At 31.1% G+C, this 24,849-nt stretch overlaps 3 protein-coding genes across 3 annotated transcripts; 2 read left to right on the forward strand and 1 right to left on the reverse strand.

The window, feature by feature from the left end:
- The first annotated feature begins 799 nt into the window (after window positions 1-799).
- Window positions 800-7,386, forward strand: LOC114374606. The gene is made up of 16 exons (XM_028332271.1): window positions 800-1,212; window positions 2,121-2,242; window positions 2,331-2,419; window positions 2,507-2,542; window positions 2,664-2,757; window positions 3,183-3,225; window positions 3,326-3,426; window positions 4,087-4,151; window positions 4,448-4,944; window positions 5,010-5,097; window positions 5,210-5,341; window positions 5,493-6,067; window positions 6,241-6,379; window positions 6,488-6,556; window positions 6,641-6,778; window positions 6,955-7,386. Exons 1-16 carry the CDS (start codon window positions 995-997, stop codon window positions 7,066-7,068), a joined length of 2,520 nt encoding a protein of 839 aa, XP_028188072.1. The 5' UTR covers window positions 800-994; the 3' UTR covers window positions 7,069-7,386.
- An 8,325-nt stretch (window positions 7,387-15,711) lies between these two features.
- LOC114374551 (probable membrane-associated kinase regulator 2) lies at window positions 15,712-17,590 on the forward strand. Its single transcript, XM_028332211.1, has 2 exons — window positions 15,712-17,006; window positions 17,096-17,590. Exons 1-2 carry the CDS (start codon window positions 15,980-15,982, stop codon window positions 17,137-17,139), a joined length of 1,071 nt encoding a protein of 356 aa, XP_028188012.1. The 5' UTR covers window positions 15,712-15,979; the 3' UTR covers window positions 17,140-17,590.
- A 4,848-nt stretch (window positions 17,591-22,438) lies between these two features.
- Window positions 22,439-23,370, reverse strand: LOC114375729 (late embryogenesis abundant protein At1g64065-like). Its single transcript, XM_028333580.1, has one exon. It carries the CDS (start codon window positions 23,225-23,227, stop codon window positions 22,571-22,573), a length of 657 nt encoding a protein of 218 aa, XP_028189381.1. The 5' UTR covers window positions 23,228-23,370; the 3' UTR covers window positions 22,439-22,570.
- Window positions 23,371-24,849: the final 1,479 nt, after the last annotated feature.

Raw genomic sequence — 24,849 nt, forward strand, 5'->3', positions numbered from 1 at the left:
CATGTATGACACATAGGATAAAGAACGGATGGTTCAATTTTTGAATATATACTTTAAGGAGAATAAAGGCAAAATAAAATGAGTTATATATCTTCATGCAATTAACTGAATACGTGAATGCGTCAAAGTCCTTCATCCACTGCATTCCATACTTGCATCCCGTGCCATACAGAGCCCAAACATGGTGGATCTGCATGTACCAATCAAAGCAGACTCCGTTTCTGACTTTCAGTGGTAAATTGTATGAGTTTGTGCCATTCATATTTAATCAATCAACTCCTATACAAATAGGAAAGTGTGCCAGCAGTACTAAATGCGAGAAAGAACCTAGCAAGTAGCAAGCTACTACTTGTTGAATTACATGATGGTTGATGCATTGTCCCCTCACTTGCCAATTGCAGATCTTCTTCCAGCATTAAAATCAAATAAAAAACACATTAGTACAACTAGTACAAAAACACAACTCCAATAACTACAACTTTCTTTTCTACAGAATAACTACGACTTGTGATGCATTATATAAGTACTTTATTTTTAATTGCATTATTGTAGAAATATCAGAAGAGAAAATATATTGTAGAATATCGGTATTTTAAAACTGAAGAAGAGAAAGGGCAGAAAAAGAAAACTGTTAGACCGACAAATAAACTGTTAAAACAATGACACGTTACAGAATAGAGATATGAGTCAGCAGTGTTTTTTCCTCTTTGGAAGAGGAAGGGCCGCTCCACAAATAGCGGGAACTGTGCCTTCCGCCGTTAAATAAAATTTCCCTCTCTTTCCTGATCCGTTCATTTCGCTCTCAAACACCATTCACACACACGCTTCCTTAAAAAACAAAACAACTTTCCCTTTTTTTCTTCATTCCTAGTACGTTTATTTTCCCCATGTCGGGGATTCACAGATTAAGTTTTGCGGTTGCATTCTGAAAAAATATAACAGAGGAACTCGTGTTAATCAATAGAAATAGAAGATACAATAATAATTTGTAGTGATGGAACAGAAAAACGTATTGTTATCGGCGTTGAGTGTTGGGGTGGGAGTAGGAGTGGGAATTGGTTTGGCTGGAAAAGGCGTTACGAAATGGGGTGCTAATGAAAATTCATCTTCAAACGGCGTTACTCCGGAGAACATGGAGCGCGAAATGCTACGACTAGTTGTCGATGGCAGAGAAAGCAAGGTCACTTTTGATCAATTCCCTTATTATCTCAGGTATTTTCTCAATCTTATAACAAACCTTTTTCCTTCTTTTCTATTATGCTTCCTCGTATTCATATTTAATGCGTCAATTCATATTTTTTCCTACACGCTCGAATTGTATACTATATTAACTCTTGTATTTATACGAATTGTATAATTTCTATTATCCTGGTTCTAGAGTAACTATGTTATAGCAAAATTTTCAATTTCTGGAAAATCATGTTTTAGTTTGTATGGCTATTGTCTTTCTTATAAGATTTTCGTGTTAATTCTTTTTTTTATTTTCTATTTGTCTTTATAACTGGGAGTATTTTGTTAGATGTATTCCGCCAGTCAAAAAATTACAGGTGCAGAGGCAGGGTAAGATGATTTTCAGGATTAATCTTGCATGTTAAGAAAATGTATCATATACACTGTTATTTCTTCTTGTTCTTATTATATTATATAGTTTTAGAAAAAAAAATTGTGTTTTTTATAAGACATTTTAGAATTCCTATTAAATATTTTAAGTATTTATGTGTTTTTTTATTATTAATGATGCATCGTAATTACTAATAAGAACATAATTGGTAAATTAATAACATTTTTTAAATTTTTTAATAAAATCAACTAAATTAATTATTTTTATTGGTTTGTGTGATTGGTGTCCAAGATGTCTTCTGATAAGAACTAGAGGAAGTATTAGTTAAAAATGATTCAAAACTATAAAATTAATAGAAACTCGGTAAATAAGAAGTGAGAGTCGTGAGATTTAATAATTTCTAATAAATTTGAGTGAATAATAATAGAGGCGTTAAAAAGTATATTGCCTTTCTCATTTGACGAAATATCTAATGCTACAACTTATTTTAATTAATTAAATTTGGAATCTCTGTTCTGATATAAGTATATAACGATTCCATTTCTACACGTGATGACAGAGAGCAGACACGGGTCTTGCTAACAAGTGCTGGCTATGTCCATTTGAAGCATGCGGAGGTTTCTAGGCATACGCGGAATCTTGCTCCTGCAAGCCGGACTATTCTGCTTTCAGGGCCAGCAGGTTGGTTACTTGGAATATGCTATTTGACGAGCTTAATGTTTCTACTTTCTACTATCAGTTAATGTTTTCTCTCCTTCATGTCTTACAGAACTTTACCAACAAGTGCTTGCCAAGGCTTTAGCTCACTACTTTGAGGCAAAGTTACTTCTGTTAGATTTAACTGACTTTTCACTGAAGGTGACTATGAAAAGTTTTGCTGTCATTTAATACTTTCTCAACTAAATTATGTCCATAATGGTTGGTTTGTCTTTGTCATCTTTGCAGATTCAGAGTAAATATGGTTTTGCCAACAAAGAATCTGTAAGCTCTTCCTAGTTTATCTTTTATTGCTTGTTTACTTCTAAGCATTATAGATGAAGATGTCATGCTTTTTTTACTTAACACAGGTGTTTAACTCTTTTTCCTTTGTTTCTGATTGCAGTCTTTCAAAAGGTCTATCTCCGAGACAACTTTGGAGCGGCTATCTGAGCTATTTGGTTCATTTTCTATCTTTCAACAGAGGGGAGAGCCTAAAGGTACAACTTGATGAACATTTTCTGATCTAGGGTGGAGAACTTACTTCGGGTGTGTTTGGACACACATATCTAACTTCTTGTTGCTTCTAGTAGATTTAGAGAGAGAGAGTGGAGGTTCCAAACACACACGACATAATAGCCAAATGCTTTATTAATCTTTGATACGTAATTTTTCAGCCTTGTTCTGGTTTCAAGAATAAGTTTTTTTACATTTTATCAGGAGAAAAGTAAATGCTGATACTTTCTTGTTTCTACTTGATGAAAGCATGCTTCAGAATTCAGGGTTTGGATGAGTTAGGCAGGGTTTCACGTGTTGTCAAGTTTTAATAGCTACTGGTTAATTTTGGACATTAGCGTTTCCATCTGATGCGTATTTGTTAAAAACTCAAAAAACCATATCTCTAACCAGAAGCTTTTACTTGCAGGGAATTTCCCCAGGCAACGCAGTGGCGTTGAGCTACTGTCAATGTAAGAAGAATTGATGTTTATCTATTGACTATGGGAAGACATATAATTTCTCTTCTAGTTTATTTATCCTATAACTGAATTTTTACCTTTTCTTTTGCAGGAAGACTGAAGGATCTAATAATCCTACCAAGATGCGTAGGAATGCGTCTGCTTCTGCAAATATCAGTAGCCTTGCTTTACAAAGCAATCCTACAAATTCAGGTTGATTCAAGAAACGTTTAAAAAGATTAGTTAGAACTTAGAACTTTTGATTTTTTTCCGTGATGACTTGTTACCGTCTGCGGGAGATTTAGTTTTGCACAGAGAACCTGATTTAGGCATGCTATGAATGCTAGAAGCATGAATTTGAGAAAAAAAGGATACAATGTCATCATGTTTTCCTGGATTAACTTCAAACACATACGTCAAAGTGATGCTTTCTAATGTCTTATAGGATTGGCTTAGTACATAAATTATTTGTTTAGAGTGAAAACTAGTGTCAGTTTGGATAAACTTTTCAACAAATATTTATAGGAAAAGAAAATAAGATGAATTAGGAAGGTAAAATAAATTAAACTACTATAATAAGTTAAAATTGGCTTATACACTTCGATTTATGGAAAATTTTAATGGGTGGACTTCTAAAAATGTTAAAGTAGATAAATTGATTTTAACTTAAAACAGAAGTTTGATGCATTTTACCTTTTTTATTCATTTTATTTTATTTTTTCCCTGTAAGTGCTTATTAAAAATTTCATTTAAACTGAGCCCTGGCACAATGTAAAGTTAAGTCATATTCATATTAGTTCTGAATCACACCGTTGCCATTCTAATTTGGTCATGTTCTCTTCTGATTCCGTATATCCTTCAATCTACCTCCAGCTCCTCAGAAGCACATAACCAGCTGGCCTTTTGATGAGAAGCTTCTCATACAAACTCTTTACAAGGTAATTTTATTTTTTATTTATAAATTATATTCCTACTCATGTTTTCTACAAATTTTTCTACAATTAGGAGAAAGATAAGAAGGAACCGAGAGAAAGTGTGGAATAAGATTAGTAATGTGATGGAGGGAGAGGGAGAGATAGACAAAATGAATTGCAAGAAAATATTGTAGAAAAATGTTGTAAGAATAGAATAACTCTTTTTTTTTATTATATATATACAGATTTTAGCTTTAACATTAACTTGTCAAGGCTTTGCATGAAGAATGATTTCAAAAGTGAAATTTTCACTTTGGCAGGTTCTAGTTTATGTGTCAAAAACCTATCCCATTGTTCTATACTTGCGGGATGTTGACAATTTGTTGTATAGATCACAAAGGATATATAATTTATTCCAGACAATGCTGAATAAACTACATGGACCAATTTTGATTCTTGGTTCACGAGTTCTAGATTATGGTAGTGACTACAGAGAAGTGGATGAGAGACTTGCTTCCCTCTTCCCCTACAACATAGAAATCAGCCCTCCAGAAGATGAATCTTGTCTTGTCAGCTGGAAGTCTCAATTTGAAGAGGACATGAAGATGATACAGATTCAGGATAACAGGAACCATATCATGGAAGTCCTTGCAGCCAATGATCTTGATTGTGATGACCTGGACTCCATCTGCGTGGCAGATACAATGGTTCTCAGTAACTATATAGAAGAGATTGTCGTGTCAGCAATTTCTTATCATTTAATGAATAGCAAAGATCCTGAATACAGAAATGGCAAATTGGTTATTCCATGCAATAGGTGAGACTGGGAACTTTAATTACAAGTACTATGTAAATTTATTGTACTTATTGTTTGTGAAACAGTTTGTCCCGTGCATTGGGTATATTCCAGGAGGGGAAATTCAGTGTAAATGATACATTAAAATTAGAAGCCCAAGCAGTCACGTCTGAGGTTTGTTCTGCATGACATGAATGTGCATTAAGTTGTGAATAATACCTACCAGGTACTAATAACATTATGTATATTCTTTTTCTCTATTTTTGTATCATCTTGCATAAAGCAGAGCGAAGAAGGAGCTGTTGGGGAACCAGAAAAAAAGGCAGAAAATCCTGCTCCCGGTATAAAGGCTGAATCAGATACATCAACTTCAGTGGGAAAAACTGATGGTGAAAATGCACTTCCTGTATCCAAAGTTGTAAGCCTCCTCCTTCATTTTTTAAAATAGTATTGAAATCATGCTTGCAAGTGGACATCATCTCAACCTTTTTTCTATTTTGAAGCGTTGACTCTCCCTTTTTTATTGTTTCTGTAAATTACATGTATAATTTCAAACATTTTCTATTCAGACACAGGAAGTTCCCCCGGACAATGAGTTTGAGAAGCGAATAAGGCCTGAGGTAATACCAGCAAACGAGATTGGTGTAAAATTCTCGGATGTTGGTGCCTTAGATGAGACCAAAGAGTCGCTACAAGAACTAGTTATGCTTCCTCTTCGAAGGCCAGACCTTTTCCGCGGAGGCCTTCTAAAGCCTTGTAAAGGAATATTGCTGTTTGGGCCTCCTGGCACCGGGAAGACAATGCTGGCAAAGGCCATTGCGAGAGAAGCTGGCGCGAGTTTCATTAATGTATCCATGTCTACCATCACCTCTAAATGGTTTGGTGAAGATGAGAAGAATGTTCGCGCTTTATTCACGCTGGCCGCCAAGGTCTCCCCAACTATTATATTTGTTGATGAGGTTGATAGTATGCTGGGACAGCGGACCAGAGTTGGAGAGCATGAAGCCATGCGCAAGATAAAGAATGAGTTTATGACTCATTGGGATGGACTTATGACAAACTCCGGGGAGCGCATCCTTGTTCTTGCTGCAACCAATAGGCCATTTGACCTCGATGAAGCAATAATTAGGAGATTTGAAAGGAGGTTGCCACAATATTTCTACTTTCTTCATCTATGTTTATGTTTCCTCTTTGATGTAAATTTAAATCGAGGGAGGGAGACGCTGATATGTTTGTTACAATCTGAATGCCCTGAAATTCAGTAATAATATTTGATCATTTGTGCTTATTTCTACAATGCTCGTCTTTTGTTTACAGAATTATGGTAGGGATGCCATCTGTCGAGAACAGGGAAAAGATTTTGAGGACTCTTTTGGCAAAAGAGAAGGTGGATGAGAAACTTGATTTTAAGGAAGTCGCAACCATGACCGAAGGATATAGCGGAAGTGATCTCAAGGTATATACAATTTTCTAATTATCGTGTCACAAACTATAAATGCTTTTACAGCTTCTGATGCGCAGGTGCCTAACACATTTTTTCACTGTTGCTAATTGCTAAATGCAGAACTTGTGCACAACTGCTGCTTACAGGCCTGTTAGAGAGTTAATTCAGCAAGAGAGACTAAAGACTCTGGTAACTTTGCAATCTTTTTAAAGATCTAATGTAATCATATATGATTATGATTATCATGGCGATTTCTCCATTTGTTTGGGGCAGGAGAAAAAGCAGAAGGATGCTGGAGGACAGAATAACGATGTCCAAGAAGCTCCGGATACAGAAGAGAAAGTTCAACAAGAAAGAGTTATTACCCTTAGACCTTTGAACATGCAGGACTTCAAAGAGGCTAAGAGTCAGGTAAGACTGCTCTATTACCACTAGGATTCTCTTGTTTTTTTAAATCAACATTTGGATTTACCATTATATACCTTGAGTTTGGTCGCATGTGCCTGGTTTTGTTGCTTATTTGAAGTAATCTAGTGACATGATGATAAGATTGCTTCATTTGATTTGACCATCTTCTTGGAACACAGGTTGCTGCAAGCTACGCAGCTGAGGGGGCTGGAATGAGTGAGTTAAAGCAGTGGAATGAATTGTATGGGGAAGGAGGTTCAAGGAAGCAAGAACAGTTATCTTATTTCCTATGAAAATTACCGAGGGAAGAAAGAATTTGTAGCTGCATCCTTCTAGTTGCTCTTTTTCTATACGAGACATCCATGGGGCAATCAGGAGTTTGCCAGTGATATAAAATTTGTGTATGATTTCCAGTAGTATCTAGTTGCTTCATATTTAATACTCGATTAAATGTATTAGTCACGTTTGGTATTTTGCCCGTGAGGCTGTGAATATTGTTGTTGTAGCTAATTATGCAGCTTATGTTAGACCCATAGAATGGTGCTTTCACAGCTTGTTGTAGGTCAATGAAAGAAAAAAGGCAATGTTAAGTGGTATTATTATCATGACCATGGTTGAAGTTGCTTTTAGTTTTATGTACAATAGATAAAAAAAAAACAAAAAAAAAAACAGGTCAGTGATTCAATATTATAGCGTGTTGATAGTAAATTTCATCTCGAGATTTTCTATTAATTCGATTTGAATTTCTTTTCAAAGTCTCAATAAAATATTTTATAAGAGTATTTGGGGATTTGTAAATTAGGATAAAAAGTTATTAAGAGTTCAGTTGATGACTTATCTATGAAAAATATTAAGATTTTCATTCATAGATATTAAGATCTTGATCTATGTTTGTAAAAAAAAAATCTTGATTTACGAATAAATGAATAGCTAATTTTGATTTAGTCATCAGACAATCGATGATGAATTTAATTATTATGGTGACTATAATCTTGAACAAGTATAAATACTTGTAAACAAGACATCTATTTGATTTGTTCTTTAAAGGAATCTAATTGTAAATTTATCAATCTAATCATCTCAATGAAAGCACAAATAGAAAGAGTGTGAAGAAATTGCAAAGTTAAAACAAATTACAAAATATAAAGAATTCAAAATGTAAGTGAAAAAACTTGACATTTCAAAAGATAACGGCAACAAAGATCAAATGCATTGAAATTTAAAGAAACCTTAAAATATAAGAAGGATTATAAATTGAATTGCAATAAATAAAAGGAAATCAGTTAAAATGAGAAAATGTGCAATGCTAGCAAAAGAAGTGCAACTTAATTAAAGAACTTGGAAAGTAAAGTACTGGAAACTTAAATAGAAAAGACGTGGATGAAACTAAAAATTATATAGAATTTCTTTTATTCTGATATAGGAATTGAACGTCTATTTTAAGTGAGGTAAGGCCAAACCAAACATGCTGACAATAAATTATCATAGTACATATATAACTGGGGAAGACGTCCGTCTGAACTTTAAGATTTTATAAATTAATTAAGATTTAATTATATAATGAGTTACTTAATTATATTTTAAGATTAAATTTAGTCTCTTAATTATTAATTATTAAAAGGTTTAATTTGATTATTCAATTATTTAAATAGAAACAATTATACTATTTTTGTCCGATCTATTAGTTATTTGATAAAAATTAATGTTTTTTCATCCATCGTTAATATAACTTATATAAAATATTATATTTTTTAAATCAATTATTTGGTAACCAATATAAGAATGTTGTCAAATGATTTAACTTTTATCTAAATTAAAATTTTTACATCGATGGTCGATCGAGTAATCAATATAAAAAATATAATATTTTAAGGTTATAATTTTTTTATTTTAAACAATTAAGGAATCAAATTTAATTTTTAAATAATTAAGAAATTAAATTAAATGTTAAAATGTAATTAAGGGATTAATTATATAATTAATTCATTAATTTAAAAAATACGTTGCAATGTTTATGGGTTACAACGTTGATGGCATCGGACTGATATCGAATATTTATCAGCACTAATAACCAGAATTCAAACATTTCAGTCTTTCGTTATTTCTTTCAGAGGTCCTCTCAGAACCTTACATCAAACATTGCACACAGTTGCCTTCTCAAATAAGTTCACCTGATCTTCTTACTTTCAATAAAGCACCGGCATAGCGTGAAACAAAACAAAAGTTGTTTGATATATATAATCAAATTACAGTGGTAGAATTTTAATAATTATTATATTATTTTTATAATTTAATATAAAATATAATTTTTATTAATCTAACCATTAAATTATATTTACATATTATCAAGATCATGTATATCAAATTTTGTCAAAATTGAACAACAAAAAAAAATTAAATAATTTATTTTTAATATATTTTAAAATATTTATATTACGTTAATTCTAATTTATATGAATAAGATATGAAATGAATTTAAATTAATATAAAATTTTATATATATAATTTATGTAGGAAAAAAAATTCAATTCAACCGATAAATTTTAAAAAAATATAATTCAATTAAAAATTATAAAATATTATAATAATTATGAAAGTTACATTAATGAAATTTAATCCATCCTGTGTATATATATATGATTGTGAATTTTGTTAATCAAACAGTTCATTACCTACATAGAATGTCAAAAAGTTACGGCTACATCTCATAACAGAGAAAACACATAATAGGGCACCTGTTTATCACAAATTCAGAAAAGGTTTAATTATTCGTTTTGTTGCTATATTTGCCGCAATTTTAAGTTTTAGTTCCATGTAGGAAAAAAATTGTTCATTTTAGCTTTTATACGCATGCTAAGGATTGATCTTTTTCATTAACTCCGTTGATGATATGTACGTGTTTAAGTTTTGTATACAGAATTTTTTAAAAAAAATTACAACCACTTAAAATTTAAGAAAACTAATTAAATATAAGTTTAGAGGTTTGAACCCTAATCTCTTCCATCTGAAGTCTGAACCTTAATTTAATTGACCCTGTAAATACAGTATAGGTCGAATATAAAAAATAAAATCCATAAATTTAGATTATATGGCTATGTGATTAAAATTAATTAATAATTGATAATTATATGATTAATTAAAAAATTTATGTATATTTTTTTAATTCTAATTATTTAAATATAATATTTAACAATTTATATTTATAATTTCCTATTTTTCATAATAAAAATATTTTTTGGATATATATATATATATATATATATATATATATATATATATATATATATATATATATATATATCATGTTAATTAATTGGTGTACATATCCATGATGGAAAACAAAAGGCAATAGCGAAAGATTGAGGAATGGGAGAAAAAAATGATGAGTCAAAAAACATTATATACGAAAAGAAACTTAGTGGACCAAAAAGTTGCCAAAGATTGTGATTACCGTCATCATTTTCTTATGAGTTGAGCATGAAAGCCCTCGGAATGCGAAGTGGGTTATGCAATATATTTTCCTATGAGTATTTTTTATTTATAATTATGATTTTTAAGTAAGAAACATATTTTTTTATCACAATACTCAATTATTTATTTGAGAATATTTGAGGTAAATATATTATTAATATAGATTTTATGTAAAAATAATTTAAAATTCAATTTTTTTTAATTTATTATATTTTTATAATCTTATATATTATCTTTTAAAATATAATATATAAGATTAAATTCTATTTTCCCATAAATTAAAATATATATACTTTTAAATTCTTACTTCAAACATCATAGTTATAAGATAGTGTATTTTGAAATATATAAAACTCAAATAATGATTTAAAAAATAAGAGAATTGATTGAATATAATAGGTAAAATAAGAGGATAGATTTTACAATTAAATTTTGTATTTAATATATTCCTAAGAGTTTATTGGCTATGTATATATTCGTCAATGGAATGAATATTTAATACTTTGATTCATTGTTGTTCTATTTATTGTGTGTTTTAGACATTAATTAGTATTAATTTATTGAACGTCTATTGATAAAATCAAAACTAAAAAAATATAGTCTACTGATGAATTGAATTAGACTTTGAATTTAAACTCAAACTAATCAGCCACACCAACTACGTGAATCACTTGCATGGTTGTTCCAGCTTATTTATTTATATAGTGAGGTAGTATTTATAAACAAAGTCATGTGTAATTGAGTCCACCAACTTAACTACCAAACTGCAACACGGAAAAGCTAACAAGTTCAACCCTTCTATACAACTAATTAACTCTCAACTAATCAGATGGGATGTGAATTGTGATATATATATATATATATATGTCTCCATTTGAGCATGTTGCATGTGTGCTGGTCCCGTCCAGAGATCGTGCATTAAGTTGCAGAATTTTTATGTTTATCAGCAAGATCTTCGACGTACGCATGTCAATTAATCTGCCAACAAACAACAATTGGGACCTTAAAATCTCCCTCAAGTTTTTTCATTGTTTTTCATCTCTAGATTTTGATCTAAAATCAACAATTGCCAACAAACTAGATTTTCTTTTGTTTCTATAATTAAAATGGGCAAATTTTAATTTTAATCCCTTTCTTTGTTTTCCATCTCTTTAAATTTTCATATCATTGTTCTTTGTCTCTCTAATATGAGCAAATCCCCATATAACATTTTACTTTGATTTTCATTCTATCAAAATATGAAATTATTATTTTTAGCTCCTAACACTTATTTTAAAGTAAACAAAACATTTATTTTACGGTAACTGTTGACACAAATATTAACAATTTGTATTCATTTAATGATTTAGAATTCAAATTCATGTTGAGAAAAAAAACATTTATTTTATAAATGTAGATTTTTTCTTTAAAAAAATCACATGTTGGCAGGGTATTATACTTACTCCTAAGTATCAATTAGGATGGTCACTTATCACATAATATATAGTTGGGACAAAAATAATAGTTTTAACTTTTACAAAATAAAAATAAAAGAAGTTTTTTTTATAAAGACTAATATATATAAAATCTTGCTCATTTGACATGCATTAGAAATATATTTAAGTCAAATGTTAATTTATATATTCTTCAAGGACTCTTCCCTAAATAACACGAGAGTTTTTCCTTTTGAAATATCAATGTATTGAATATCTCCCAACAAATTAATAATTCATGGAATAACCCAAGTGTGAATGCGTACGAGTGTGAATAATCAACGCAGCAATGCCCTATATTCTTCATGAGCAATTTTAACATCAACATCTTCCTAACATTCATAATTTCTTTGGTTACAAATTCAACTCAATAGAAAAAGATTAATGCAATCCCGAGACTTTAAACAGATCCCCATGCAATAACTAATTAATAATTGGTAACTATTTCAGCTAGGCTCAAGTTGCATTGAACCTTTTCTTAGATTTGATTTTCCTTATACTCCTTTTGGGATCCTTTTTCCCTTCAAATTAATATCATTAGCATGCCAAATAAGATAAAGAAAATGGTAAGACTAAAATGAAAATATAGAGTAGATGGTCCATAGATCAAACGGTAGTTGGTAGTGAATCAAACCGAAATTCACATGAAACCACCTTGGCTGACCCCATCACATCATTAACATTAAGTAGTGCTTTCAAGATTAGATGGCTTTGGTTCCCCAAAACCAAAAGCATCCAATCAATCCTTTTCTTCTTGTGGGGCATCATATGCATGTTTGGACTCTTCCTTGTTTTGCTCAAAACTAAACCGACGGGTTAGATTACACTGGTTTGCGTTGAAACAAGAATCAAATGTCAAAGCATGAATTAATTATGATGCTGCTATGGCAGCTACTTTTTTCGTTTTTTTTTTTTTATCGATAGTTTTAATAAGTTATCATCTATGGAAAAGCATTGGTTTCATGGAGTACTTTTTTCACTAAACTGAGGCTTTGAAAATAACCTGTCCAGTTAAGGTAATTTTTAATTTATTTATTTTTACTTTAAGGTTACTTTTAACATGCTGCTAAGCTAAGAGACTTTGTACTTTACATGTTTTTAGTCATCTTATCACCTTAAATATAACAATATGCATAATCAATGTAAAATATTACACAAAATTCTGTTTTTCTTGTAAATTTATACTTGATTGAATATTCATAAAAAAATAAGAAAGAAAATGTGTTTTTTTCTTAGGTTAGAAATCATAAATATTCTTAATTTACTAGGTTAACAACTAATTTTATTTATGATGCGTGACTGTAAAAGGAATATGTCAAGTAAAAAAAACATAAAATACTTGATATTTGCAAAAAAATGAGCAACCCTATTAAATGAGAACTACATTAATTTAAAATATACAGTAGCCGCAAATAAATTTATGATTAAAAAATTCTATATAACTGTCTATAAAATAACTATTTTTCTTTTCAAGAAAACAACCTCGATATTTTTCTTTTCAGTTAACCCTGTGCACTTATATTTCCTAGACTTAGACTCCTTCGTATCGACTCAAACATGAAAAGGCAAAGTCAATTTCATTTTCGCTGTATCCGACTCCAAAATCTTGGAATCCTATAGCATCGATTATAACATTCTTCCCTGTATGCAGGAAACTGAGAAAAGTAATGAGTTGGGACTCTATTGTGTCACACGTGAAATCAAATGCAATTTTACATAAAGACTATCTCCAGCTACCAATATACACGGCTACGTACGTGTGAAATTATGCCTTATGTAAAACGACAAAAAATAAAGAAGAAAAACAAGGTCCTTTCCAACATAAACTTCAATACTATATATTCTTGCTGTTTATTTTTTTAAGGTTTTTCTAAAGGTAATATTTTTTAAGATTTAATTACTTAGTTATCCTATAATTATAAAATAATCTCTTTCAGTCTTTATACTTAAAAAGAACATCTTTTATTTTCTATACATATAATTGTTAATCATTTTTAGTCACTACATATATCATTTTAGTTCTTGCAGCGAGCACTACAAGAGATAAAAATGATGTGTATGGAATAAAAAGAGATGTTTAAATATAGAGACTAGAAGAAAAAAAAGCTAAGGAGATGTCTAAGTATAGAGATTAAAAGAGAAAATTTCTATAACTAGGACTCATTGAGAAGTTAACTTTTTTTTTTTAGTGGTCTAGCTGGGTTAAAATACTCTAATAGGGCTTGGGCCAGGCCACCCGCACCCATGAGTGAAATGGGCACGTAAGTTATCCACTTATCCATTTGTTTTTAATAATACGAGTGGCCCACCTTTCGGCAAATTTTAAAGTTCACTTTCTTGGTTCAACGGCTACGTAGCATCTTTCGTAAATTATTACCATAAACAATATTCAGAAGGGACTTCAAGTCAAGCCGTCGGAGAGATCTCAATTTGAATTATTCTCATGTTCTTTTGAAACATTAGTTTAGATTTTTAGTAATATTCTTAAGGCTGTATAAATATAAATTTTATTATATTCAAGAGATTTTCAAATATTACTTTTTATTAAGCATAGATGAAATCACTAAAATAGCTTAGTTAAGAAAACTTATTTTTTTATATGCAATGGTTTTACCTTAAAATTTAATCGTTATCTTATGACTATTTTAATTGTTTATAACTTGTTAAGTTATGGATGTTTATATTTTATTATTATTATAATTTTTTTAACAGAAAATCAATATTTTCATTTTTCCGGAATGCAGAAATTAAGTAGTGTTTGACATTTTGGATAAAAATGATAAACAAAAATAACAGGAAAAAACACACAAAAAGGCAGTGTTAAGGAAAAAAGGCAGAGCATCGTACAGTACAATCTGAGTCGAGTCCGGACCTCATGGAGCGGCGTGTACATGGGTCAGCATAGAATGAAAGTATATACAAGATTAATTTTAATTGTGCAATTATATATAAATAGCTAATATTAATTTAATTTTAATCTTACTTTCCTTTTAAATTTTTTTATACTATTTATTCTGTCCCATCATAGCCGTGGTTAAGAAGAAAAAATAAAAAATAAAATAATAAAATTAATTTTGTAAATTTTTTTATATTTTATATATTTATTTATTTTTCTTCATCTATATAAAATAACTTAAAAGGACAATTATAATAAAAATTATTATACTATAAGTTTAATTATCAATTTGATTCATAAATTAATTAAAATATGTCAATTTGGTCCTTACATTTTAAAAGGTTTCATTTAGGTTATTTAAGTATTAAAATTAGATTAATTAAGTCTTTTTTCATGTATGTTATTTTGAAGGACAAAACTGTCTTACAAAACACATGCGTACTCAATTTAACGCCATTAACATTAAACTTATGGAAGAAAAAAATAATTGATATAATTTTAATAATTAAAATAACTAATCAAAACATTTTAAAATTTAAAAATCAAAGTACTGTAGTAATTAAACTTATATTCTATTTGGACCACCAGACAAGTAATAAATAATGAAATACCGCAAAACACGCCCAGTTTGATTTCATGATACCGACACGGGAGGCAAGGTACTTACTACTAGTAGTACACTACAAAATTAAGGCAAATGCTAATCATACTTTTAGGCCTTCGGTTATTGATTATATATATATATATATATATATATATATATATATATATATATATTGGAATATTAAAATTGGATTTTTTATATTAAAGATTCTAATTCAATTAGTTGAATAACATAGGTAGATATTATAAATCTTGTAATATCATATTTAATTTTTATGAAAAAGATTGAATTCCTTTTGTAATTTTTTTTTCATGTTTTTTGAATAGATGTTTTTTTAAGTTTTAATTCCTTAATCAATATATAAGATTGGTCATGAGTAATACTCCAAAATTAAATAATGATTAGTATACAATAATACCCCCACCCCCACCCCCGCGTACAGAATTCGTTCAGAGTACAGTACACTATTTTTCCTACAAAATTTACTCTCTCCTCCCTCCGTATTTATCTGTCTGAGGTCACATGACTACCCTGCAACTAAGGAATCTGACAAAATTTAATAAATAAATAAAAGCAAAGGAAACCACTTCCCTCTCTCTCTCTTCCTCTCTTTCTTCCTGTTTCCTCTGCCACTCCCCATTACTATTGCAAACTCCATTAAGCTCCCACCATCCAAACCTCTTTCTTCTTTCTCTCTGTCTAAAAGGCAAAGTCACTCTCTCTCTCTCTCTGCCCAATTGTGTATACTGGCTCTCCCAACCATGGAAGCTTTCACCTTGCTCAAATACTGGAGAGGCGGCGGCGGTGCTCTCGGACACCCACCTTCCTCCGACACTCCCTCTTCAGACGCCGCAACCACCACCATCCTCACCGGCGTCGAAAACGAAAATGCAACCGAAAGCGACGATGACAACGACAAGAACGACGACGACGGCCCCTTCTTCGACTTAGAGTTCACCGTGCCCGACGAAGACGCAAATGAAAATCCAAACGCCAACCACACCCAAGAAGAAGAAGATATTAGCTTAGAAGAATCCGACGGCGAGAGAGAGTTTAAGTTCACTCTGTCCCCTTCGAGCAACGATCGTAGTGATCCCAACCTTTCCCTGCTGTCTCCTTCAGAGGATATCTTCTTCAAGGGAAAGCTGGTGCACGTCGACCCTAATTCCGAACCTAACTCCAAGCCTCAGTTCACCGCCTCCCTCTTAAAATCCGCCACCAAGTTCCGCGTCTTCATGTTGGGCCTCAAGAAGCCCAATCCCAACGACGGTTCCGATTCCACACCCGCCGCGATTCCAGAGGCCCACAAAGGCAAGAAGCACTTCACCGTCAAATTCAAAGTCGAAGAGGTCCCCATCGTCTCTCTCTTCAGCTCCAAAGGTAACAAAAAACAATCCTCCGAGGACCAACCTTCCGAAGAAAAACGTTTCTCCAAGGAAGTAATGCAAAAGTATTTGAAAATGGTCAAGCCTCTCTACATTAGAGTCTCCCGCCGCTACGGCGACAAACTCAGCTTAAACTCCGCCGCACCAGAAGGTGTTAGTGTTGGTGGCGGCGAAACCAACGTGATGAAGACTAGTACTCAAAGTCAGAAACTACCTGCAGGGCTTAGCGTTGTGTGCAAGCATTTGGGGAAAAGCCGTTCAGCATCTTCGGCGGCGGTGGCGGCGGCTCCTCCGGCGGCGTTTGTGTCTTCGAAACGACGCGATGATTCGCTGTTGCAGCAACAGGATGGGATTCAAGGAGCCATCTTACACTGCAAGAGATCCTTCAATGCATCCAGACCTGGTAATATATTTTGTATTTTATTTTTTCGTCATTTAATGCTTATAGTTAATTAATAATAACTAGTGTTGTGTGTGTACTTGTTGAAACAGAGTGCGAGTCTTCTCAGCTGCCGCGTTCTGTGAGCCATCAATGAAGCCAAAGACAAGCGCCTTTCAGCATAGAAAATATTGCTTCCTTCCGCCGGTGTCAGTGTGCAAAAAGGATAAATGTATGTTATTCTTACTTAGATTAGACTACAAGGAACTGAAAAAGAACAAGATAAAAATAGTAAAACTTGAGTCTTGGGCCACCATCATTTGTTCTGAACTCAGATGAATGAATGAAGCTCGTCATCCATTAGCTTAGTGACTCTTTTTTTTCTTCCTTGGTAGTGTAAACTGTAAAGCTCTTTCCGATAAAGCGAAAGAAGAATCAGAGCTTTTCCCTATATGTTTCTCTTGGACGTGTCTCTATGTGTCTATTTCTATTGTGATGTAGCTACTAGCCACTAGCCACTAGCCAGGCTAAGATCAGATAGCATCCTTGTGTACAAATTGCTTTGCTTTGGTTGGTACTTAGTACCATTGACTTCATTCATTATTTTTATTTTTTATTTTTTGAGATCTAAATAATCGATATTTTAAAAGCTGGTTCACGAATCTAATGTTTTCGGGTAGACATAATTGGGTATTTTAAACCTGATCTAGCGGTCAAGGGGTGGGTAGAAAGATTGGCTCACAACAAATAATTATTGCTGTTGATTTCATGAAGTTTGAAACTTTTAATAATATGAAGCATCATAGTTACTCGAGAGAAGGGAAAATGCGGTCGGTCAGAGAAGTGGGAAAGAGATGGACATGAGCAGTGAAAGTTGGATTTTCTTTTGGGGGGAGAGAGGAAAAAGAGAGAAAAAGATGGTGTGGTGTGGTGTGTGGTGAGGTGAGGAGAGTGGAAATGGAATTTTACATGGGAGAATTGAGAAGGAGCCATGTTCTAATCTGTGCTGTGCAATGTGCATACTGGTTTGGGTCTTTGGCTCTGCAATCACAATGTGTCGAAACTGTCTGTTTATTAATTTTGGTGCACCGATTCGTGTGTGTCGGGATATAGCGTCGTATATTCAATTTGTCTCTTTGTGTCACATTTGGACCCCAAACTCAAAGATACCCCTACTAACTACTAAGGGTTCTTGCCACGTCCTCCTAAAAGTTGGATAGGAACCCCCATCTATCCACCATCATCAGCCCAATGGGCCCACGCACGTTGATCATCATGTTCCTTAAAATCTTCCCCACCGCTTGCATATGTCATGATACTAAACTTTGTCGTCATTTCGTTTTAGAAGTAGACAACTTAATAATATGAGTCGTTACTTCGTAAGCTCAAAATGAGGCGAATGAGAAGATGAGGACAAATCTAAGTATAATTTCGCTTTGACAGTTAAATAGCTTATGTCTCCCGCTTCTAGGATTGATAACTTTTCCTGATTTAACACATCTTGTATTTTCCTGGATCTTGTGTGCTTACGCTTCAAACCTGCTACAAAATGTTTCCCTATTATGAGCAAGAACGTGTTCCACATTACATGCACTGTATGGAGGATGGGATTCATCATCCTCCAGTTAATTCTTCATGAAATATGGATAGCCAAAGAATAAAGTCGATTAATTCTGCATCAATTAAATTAAGCTATTTTTTATAATAAATTTTTTCTTAGAAAAAAAATATTTATGACAATTACAATTAAGTCTTATTTCACTAGATGATATCATAAATCAAATGACTCTTCAATATCTTGTGGTGATTTTTGAATCATATTTATAGACGAATTATTGAACTTCGAAACGTTTAAAATGTTTTCAGCTATATTTTTTTTTTTCCGAAGTCTCCCTTTACCTACAATGACAGAGGAGAGCATAATCAGCATTTTTTTTATTAGGAGCCAAATTAAAATATAATATTAATATTTTATAATCATAACGATTGTATATATTTTAATATTTTAATATCAAAAGAATTTTCATTCAAATACAAGTACTCTTCATTCTTACATAATAATAAAGAATAAACCATCATATTAATCCCTCAAGGCCTCAACTACTCAAGCATTATCTTCTCTCTTATCTGGTCCCTAAAATAATAAATAAATAAATAAATATATAGGGAATCCCCCTGATTATTACATTATCGGTTTAGTCACTTAATTGGTTTATTTTACTAATGTCAGGACCCAATTGATAGAATTTTTTTATACTTGAAGGACTACTTGTTATATTTTTTTATATCTGGGAATTATTTATATAATTTTCTTACTTTAAGAACCATTTAAGAGAGAGAGAGTAACATTTTAGAGATGAAATTGACATTTTATTCTAATATTAAATTTATTTATTATTGAAAATAAATGAATTTTTCAGCCTTTTTCCTGTAAATGTATATAATTATAAGATTTTTCAGTAACTCATCTTCCCATTTTATGACAAAATCAAGTCATAACAACGTTGGAGATTGCTATAAACAACTACTATGCAGACTATTTATCTCAATTTATGATAAAAACTCTTAACATTAGCTAACAAAATCATAGTCCATTATATATCAAAAAAGGTTAAAAGAAATTTGAAAAAATAGTTTTTTTGTCAAATATATATAAATATAAGTGCATAAAAGTGAAACTAAGAATATTGGAAAATAACTAATGAAGGGGAAAAAAATGAAAATTATATATAATATTCAAACAGGTAATTTCTTAGACAATTCGTTCCATTCCGTACTTGGTATGGGCTTTGTTATACTTACCCTCTTTTTGTTAAGTTTACATTTGAACCTTTTCACCTTTGTTACAAAAAAAAAAAAATCTTAACAGAAACATATATTTCTAATTGCATATTTGTCACAACAAAAATGTATTTCTACTTTGTTACGGAAGTGTGACGGCATAAAATAAAAAATACGCTTCTGTTTTGTATTGTGAATTTATATACAAATGAAATGTGTTTCTATTATACTATATAGTGAATCCCATGTGTCATATGACCAAAATCTTAAATGACCTTGATCGTGAGATATAATTTTATTATAAATATGAATCAGAATGTCAATAGTGTGCACACAATAATGTCAACTCTAATAATTAATATCAAACTTGGGTACACAATCACAATAAAAATATGTTTTCAATGTGTTTTGAAACACAACAAAATAATAGAGACATGTTTTCGTTATGTATTAAAACTTGGGACTGAACAAAAATACACAATGATTTTTTTTTTATTACATCTACAATAAGAAAAGAAGAAAAAAAGAGTTTCGAAAGCTCTCCTGAATATCATCGCAAAGCTGGAAGAAGATAGGGGAACTATATGCCCGATGTAGGACTTTTATACTTCTCCGACACTCCCCATTAAGTCTAACTAGATTGATCTACTTGTGACTTGCATACCACTATGATTTAGAAATATAAATATTTGGTATTGTTATGTAAAAGATGATTTTGTCTCAAAATTTTAATTTGATTAGAAGTGATTAAATGTAGCTTTTGTATTAAGTTGAAAAATTTATACTAAATTCGATAGCAAACTTACTTTCAAAATAAAAGCATCCAAACATAATTATTTTACTTGAAAATCAATTTTACAAAAATTGATTCACACACTTCCTTGTATTGAACTCTGTTTGATAGTCCCCCTCCTATTTATGCTGAGGCTATATATCTTTGTATTTATATATCAAATAGATATTTTTTTCATTTTGCTAGAAAAATAAAATTAAAAAACTGAAGCAATTAAAAATAAAATAAAAGAGAAGCCTTCTTTTATACGTGCTTGGCTGAAAAATAACTTTTAACATTTGCATAACGACTCATCTTTTTATTCTGCTTTTAACTTGCTTTATGTTAAAAGATTTAGTTAGCTTATTAACTTATTCTTGTGCGTTGAATCGTTTCACGCTCGTTTATTGAATAGAACCCACAAACTTTCTCGTGGACTAAGCAATAATCCATGCTTTTCAGTATTTGGGTAAGTGTGTCTTATATTTTTGTTAAATTAATTGTAAAATAATTGATGCAAAAAAATATATTTAAGACCGCTATTTTGAAAGTAAGCCTTTTCAGGAACTAAAATTTTGTAGGAACTTTAATCCATTAGTAAATCTACCTGTGAATTCATGTGAATAATGTAGAAATGTCCATGAAAATCCTTCAGGAGAAAAAATACAATTTGGTGGGAAAATATCCTGTGATTTTTTTTAAGAGAATGTCCTGTGAGTTTTATATCTATAAGAAAATGTTCATATAATTAGTAGTCCGTAGAAAAAAATTGTATGAAATGCATGTGAAAAAATTTACAGAAAAATCGTATAATAATTCTAGTGGTATACATGCAATAATAGTTTTGATAATTTAAAGATAGTTATTAACATAATAACGTTATATATAATAACGAAAAAGTTAAAAAGCAAAGTTAATAGTTAATGAACCATATGAAAATAAGTGTGGGTCAAAACATAATTATTTTATTATTATTTTCAACCATAATATGAAATTGTTACTTATAAGTTATGACAATTAATATGTGTAGTATATGTGCAATTAAGTTGGCAAAAGTGTAAGTCACACAAGATAAAAATCTGCTGCTTGAATGAACTATGAAACACCAGTTAACAGCAATATCAGATGCCACTCAAAAGGCTGATGATTAGTTATTTTCTTTGGCATATGTGGATTGGAACAAAGAAAAGAGAAGTAAAAAGAAAACATAAACAAAAGAGAGAGAAATGTTTATTTTAGAAACAAAAAATCGTTTTTTTTTTAACTTTCCTTTCAATTCAATTTTCTTTTATCTCGCATCCTTTCTTTCCGCGGCAGCAGCAGTTAGTAAATATTTGTTTTATAATTTAAAATTTATAAAAATATATTATTTATATTAATTTTGTTTTTATAAAATAAATTATTTGTTGTAGGATATGTTAAAGGTAAAATTAAATTTTCTATATTTTTTAAAATTTTACTCTAATAGGTCAATGAGATTTGTTAAATTTGCTTCGATATATGTGAGTTGTTACTTTAATTTTGATATCTTTAAGTTGTTTTTTACCAGTCAAATTATTGTTATTATATACCTCTTTTCTCCTCTTTGACACAAATATAAAAACAATTTACTTTTATTTTTTTTAACACGATTTGAACCAACAAATTGTCGTATTTTGAGAGAAAAGTGTAATTAGATTTTTCTACCAGTGTGGTGGAGGTGTTGAGGGCGTTTTCCCTCTAAATATAGCATTTGTGCGCTCAGTATTTTATTGATTTACATTTTAAAGTTATTTTGTTATTGTTGTTTAGTTTAAAAATTTATATTTTCTTCTAATTTATTTATTTTATTTTTTCCAAGAGCAGCTACATAGACTATAAAATTGAAATGTAATGAATTGCCATTTGTCAATGTAAAATATTTTACTACTATTGATAAATATGATTTCTTCATTAAAGCCCTGAATAGTGTGATCATTATGAAACATTTACTTTCTAATGATTTGACATTAATACAGTATAAAACGAAGAACATTAACAACCTTGCTAGTTGGTATTAGCATTGGAAATGTTGTGTGGAATATGAGGTCAGGTTGAGATTCATAATACAAGCCATTCCTAAGGTCTTTTTTTTATTTACCATGTTCAGCACGTGCACTGTACCACTTAATTTTGCGTAGCTTCTGAGTTTAAGCATGCCTGCAGAGTCAGAGTGGGCAGTGTCATTGGTTAGATTTCTCATTATTACCAATAGCTTAGTGCTGAACCTCATGTGAACCATGAAATCGATTTCTTTGGTTTCTCTACCCTCCAATCTCGCACCTTCCAATTCCCAAGCACCAACTATAGAAGCCCCATATAGCACACTCACTCTACTGTTCCCGTAATAGAAGCGACCGAACAAGTTTGGATTCGTGAGGGACACACGAGCAATCATAGTCACGTTCAAGGAAGAAGTTGATGAAAAACTATGATTTTTAGTGTTGTGCATCAATCTAGCTGATTTCAACTGAATCTGGGGATCAACCACGCGCAACACGATAGATGCAAAAACAAGCCAAATGAACAATATGGCTACAAGGACAACCAAAGCATACACCAAACACTTGCTGCTGCTTTGTTTTTCTTCTTTGCGTGATGGGAACATGGTGATCACTTCCTCTGTTGTCATGTTATATTTGTTTGGAGACGGACTTGACAAGGACTTTGCCATGATTTCTTCTCTTTTCTTCTTAATTTCAGAAACTGAAACTTTAATTTTTGCCAGAGAACTTCTGCTTTGGCTTGTAGGACAAAGCTGAGATTAAGTCCTTTTGTTTTGGGGGAGAATACATATGCCGGGTTACTCATATATATGGATTTTTCTTTTCTTTTTCACATTACTTTATATTTTTTTATCTCTTAATTTCTTTTCACAGACTCATCATGATATTTTATTATTTACTCTTACTCCTTTTATTTTCATTCTGCTTCTAATATTATTCATTTCAGATCGAGTATCCATATATACAGTACTTAATTTCATAAACGAGCTGAGAAGAAAAGTTGTTAGCTAGAAACTAGAAAGTATGTGTTAGACTGAACTCGAGCTCATAGTTTTACATCCCATTCTTTTTTCTTTTTTCTTTTTACTTTTTAATTAATGAGTGTCCCAAAGATAGCTGCTACTATTATCTTTTTTTATTTAAAAAATGTTTCGAAAAGTGTGTTGTGAGGTTTCGGCATACTTATTTTTTTTCAAAAAATGTATTTTGTGGTCTAAACTATTTTTTTTGGTGAAATAACTATCAGAATCTGAACCAAACGTGTTTAGATTCTCATTATAACTTTTAAATCATATTTTTGTATGAAAGTTGTATAGAATAGAATATATCTCGTGTTCAAAACATGATTTAGAAATTTCCAAATCAAAGTCCAAATTTTTTTTATGGCTCTGAGATACTTCTGGGAGTTATATGGTGAACTAATTTTAAGCAATTTTTTTTAAGGTTACAATTACTAGCTAGTTGAAGGCAAATTTTAGGCAAATTCTTACTTACGAAACCTACGTACGTATAATAATTCTTCAGTGAGATAATATTTATTTAAGCAAAAAGTTCAGTGAGATATTATTTACTGCGATGCTTCTCTCTCTTTTCTCTTATTAGCACTCGCAATTCTCAAAAAATAAAAAGCACTCGAGGCAACGAATTTGGATGTACGTATTGAATAATTAAACCTTTTTTTGTTTACGGAACACGCTTTCAATTACTTCTCACAGAAGTTTTTTTTTCTTAATTTCCTGAAAGCCTTCTCACAGAAGTTATAAATAAATTAAAACTTTCACATTATATAACTCTTTTTTCTTTTCATTTTCCACTTTCCAGTATATGGATTCGCCACTAAATTCTACGAGTTAATCCACCTAGCCAAAGAGTCTTGTGGCAAGCTTTTTATATATGTGCGTGGTGACACAGAAAGCGTAAGATCCATCTTTGCTGCTTCCAATACATGCGTTGGCTTTCTTGCCATTCAAACGGAAGGGACTGGAGCTCTATCTATTGCATGCCCTACTATTTTTAGCTTTTTCTATTACAATTTACAAGGTTTTATGAAGGTTACTTTTGCCTCAAAAGTTGTTTATAATTTTGCCCCACTCATAAATGTATTAAATAATTTTGTTGTAATTGCTAACTTTTTCTGAAAAAAGTAGTTGAGAAATTTCTATCACCGAAAAGTTTCTATTTCAAACGATAAAAATTTCTATAATTTATAAGATATTAGATTATTTTAGAAATGAATTTAAGGAAATATAATTGTTTTTTCTTAAAAATAATTGTTGATCGAGTAACGCTA

Source organism: Glycine soja, chromosome 11 (assembly GCF_004193775.1).
Source record: "Glycine soja cultivar W05 chromosome 11, ASM419377v2, whole genome shotgun sequence".
NCBI lineage: Eukaryota > Viridiplantae > Streptophyta > Magnoliopsida > Fabales > Fabaceae > Glycine > Glycine soja.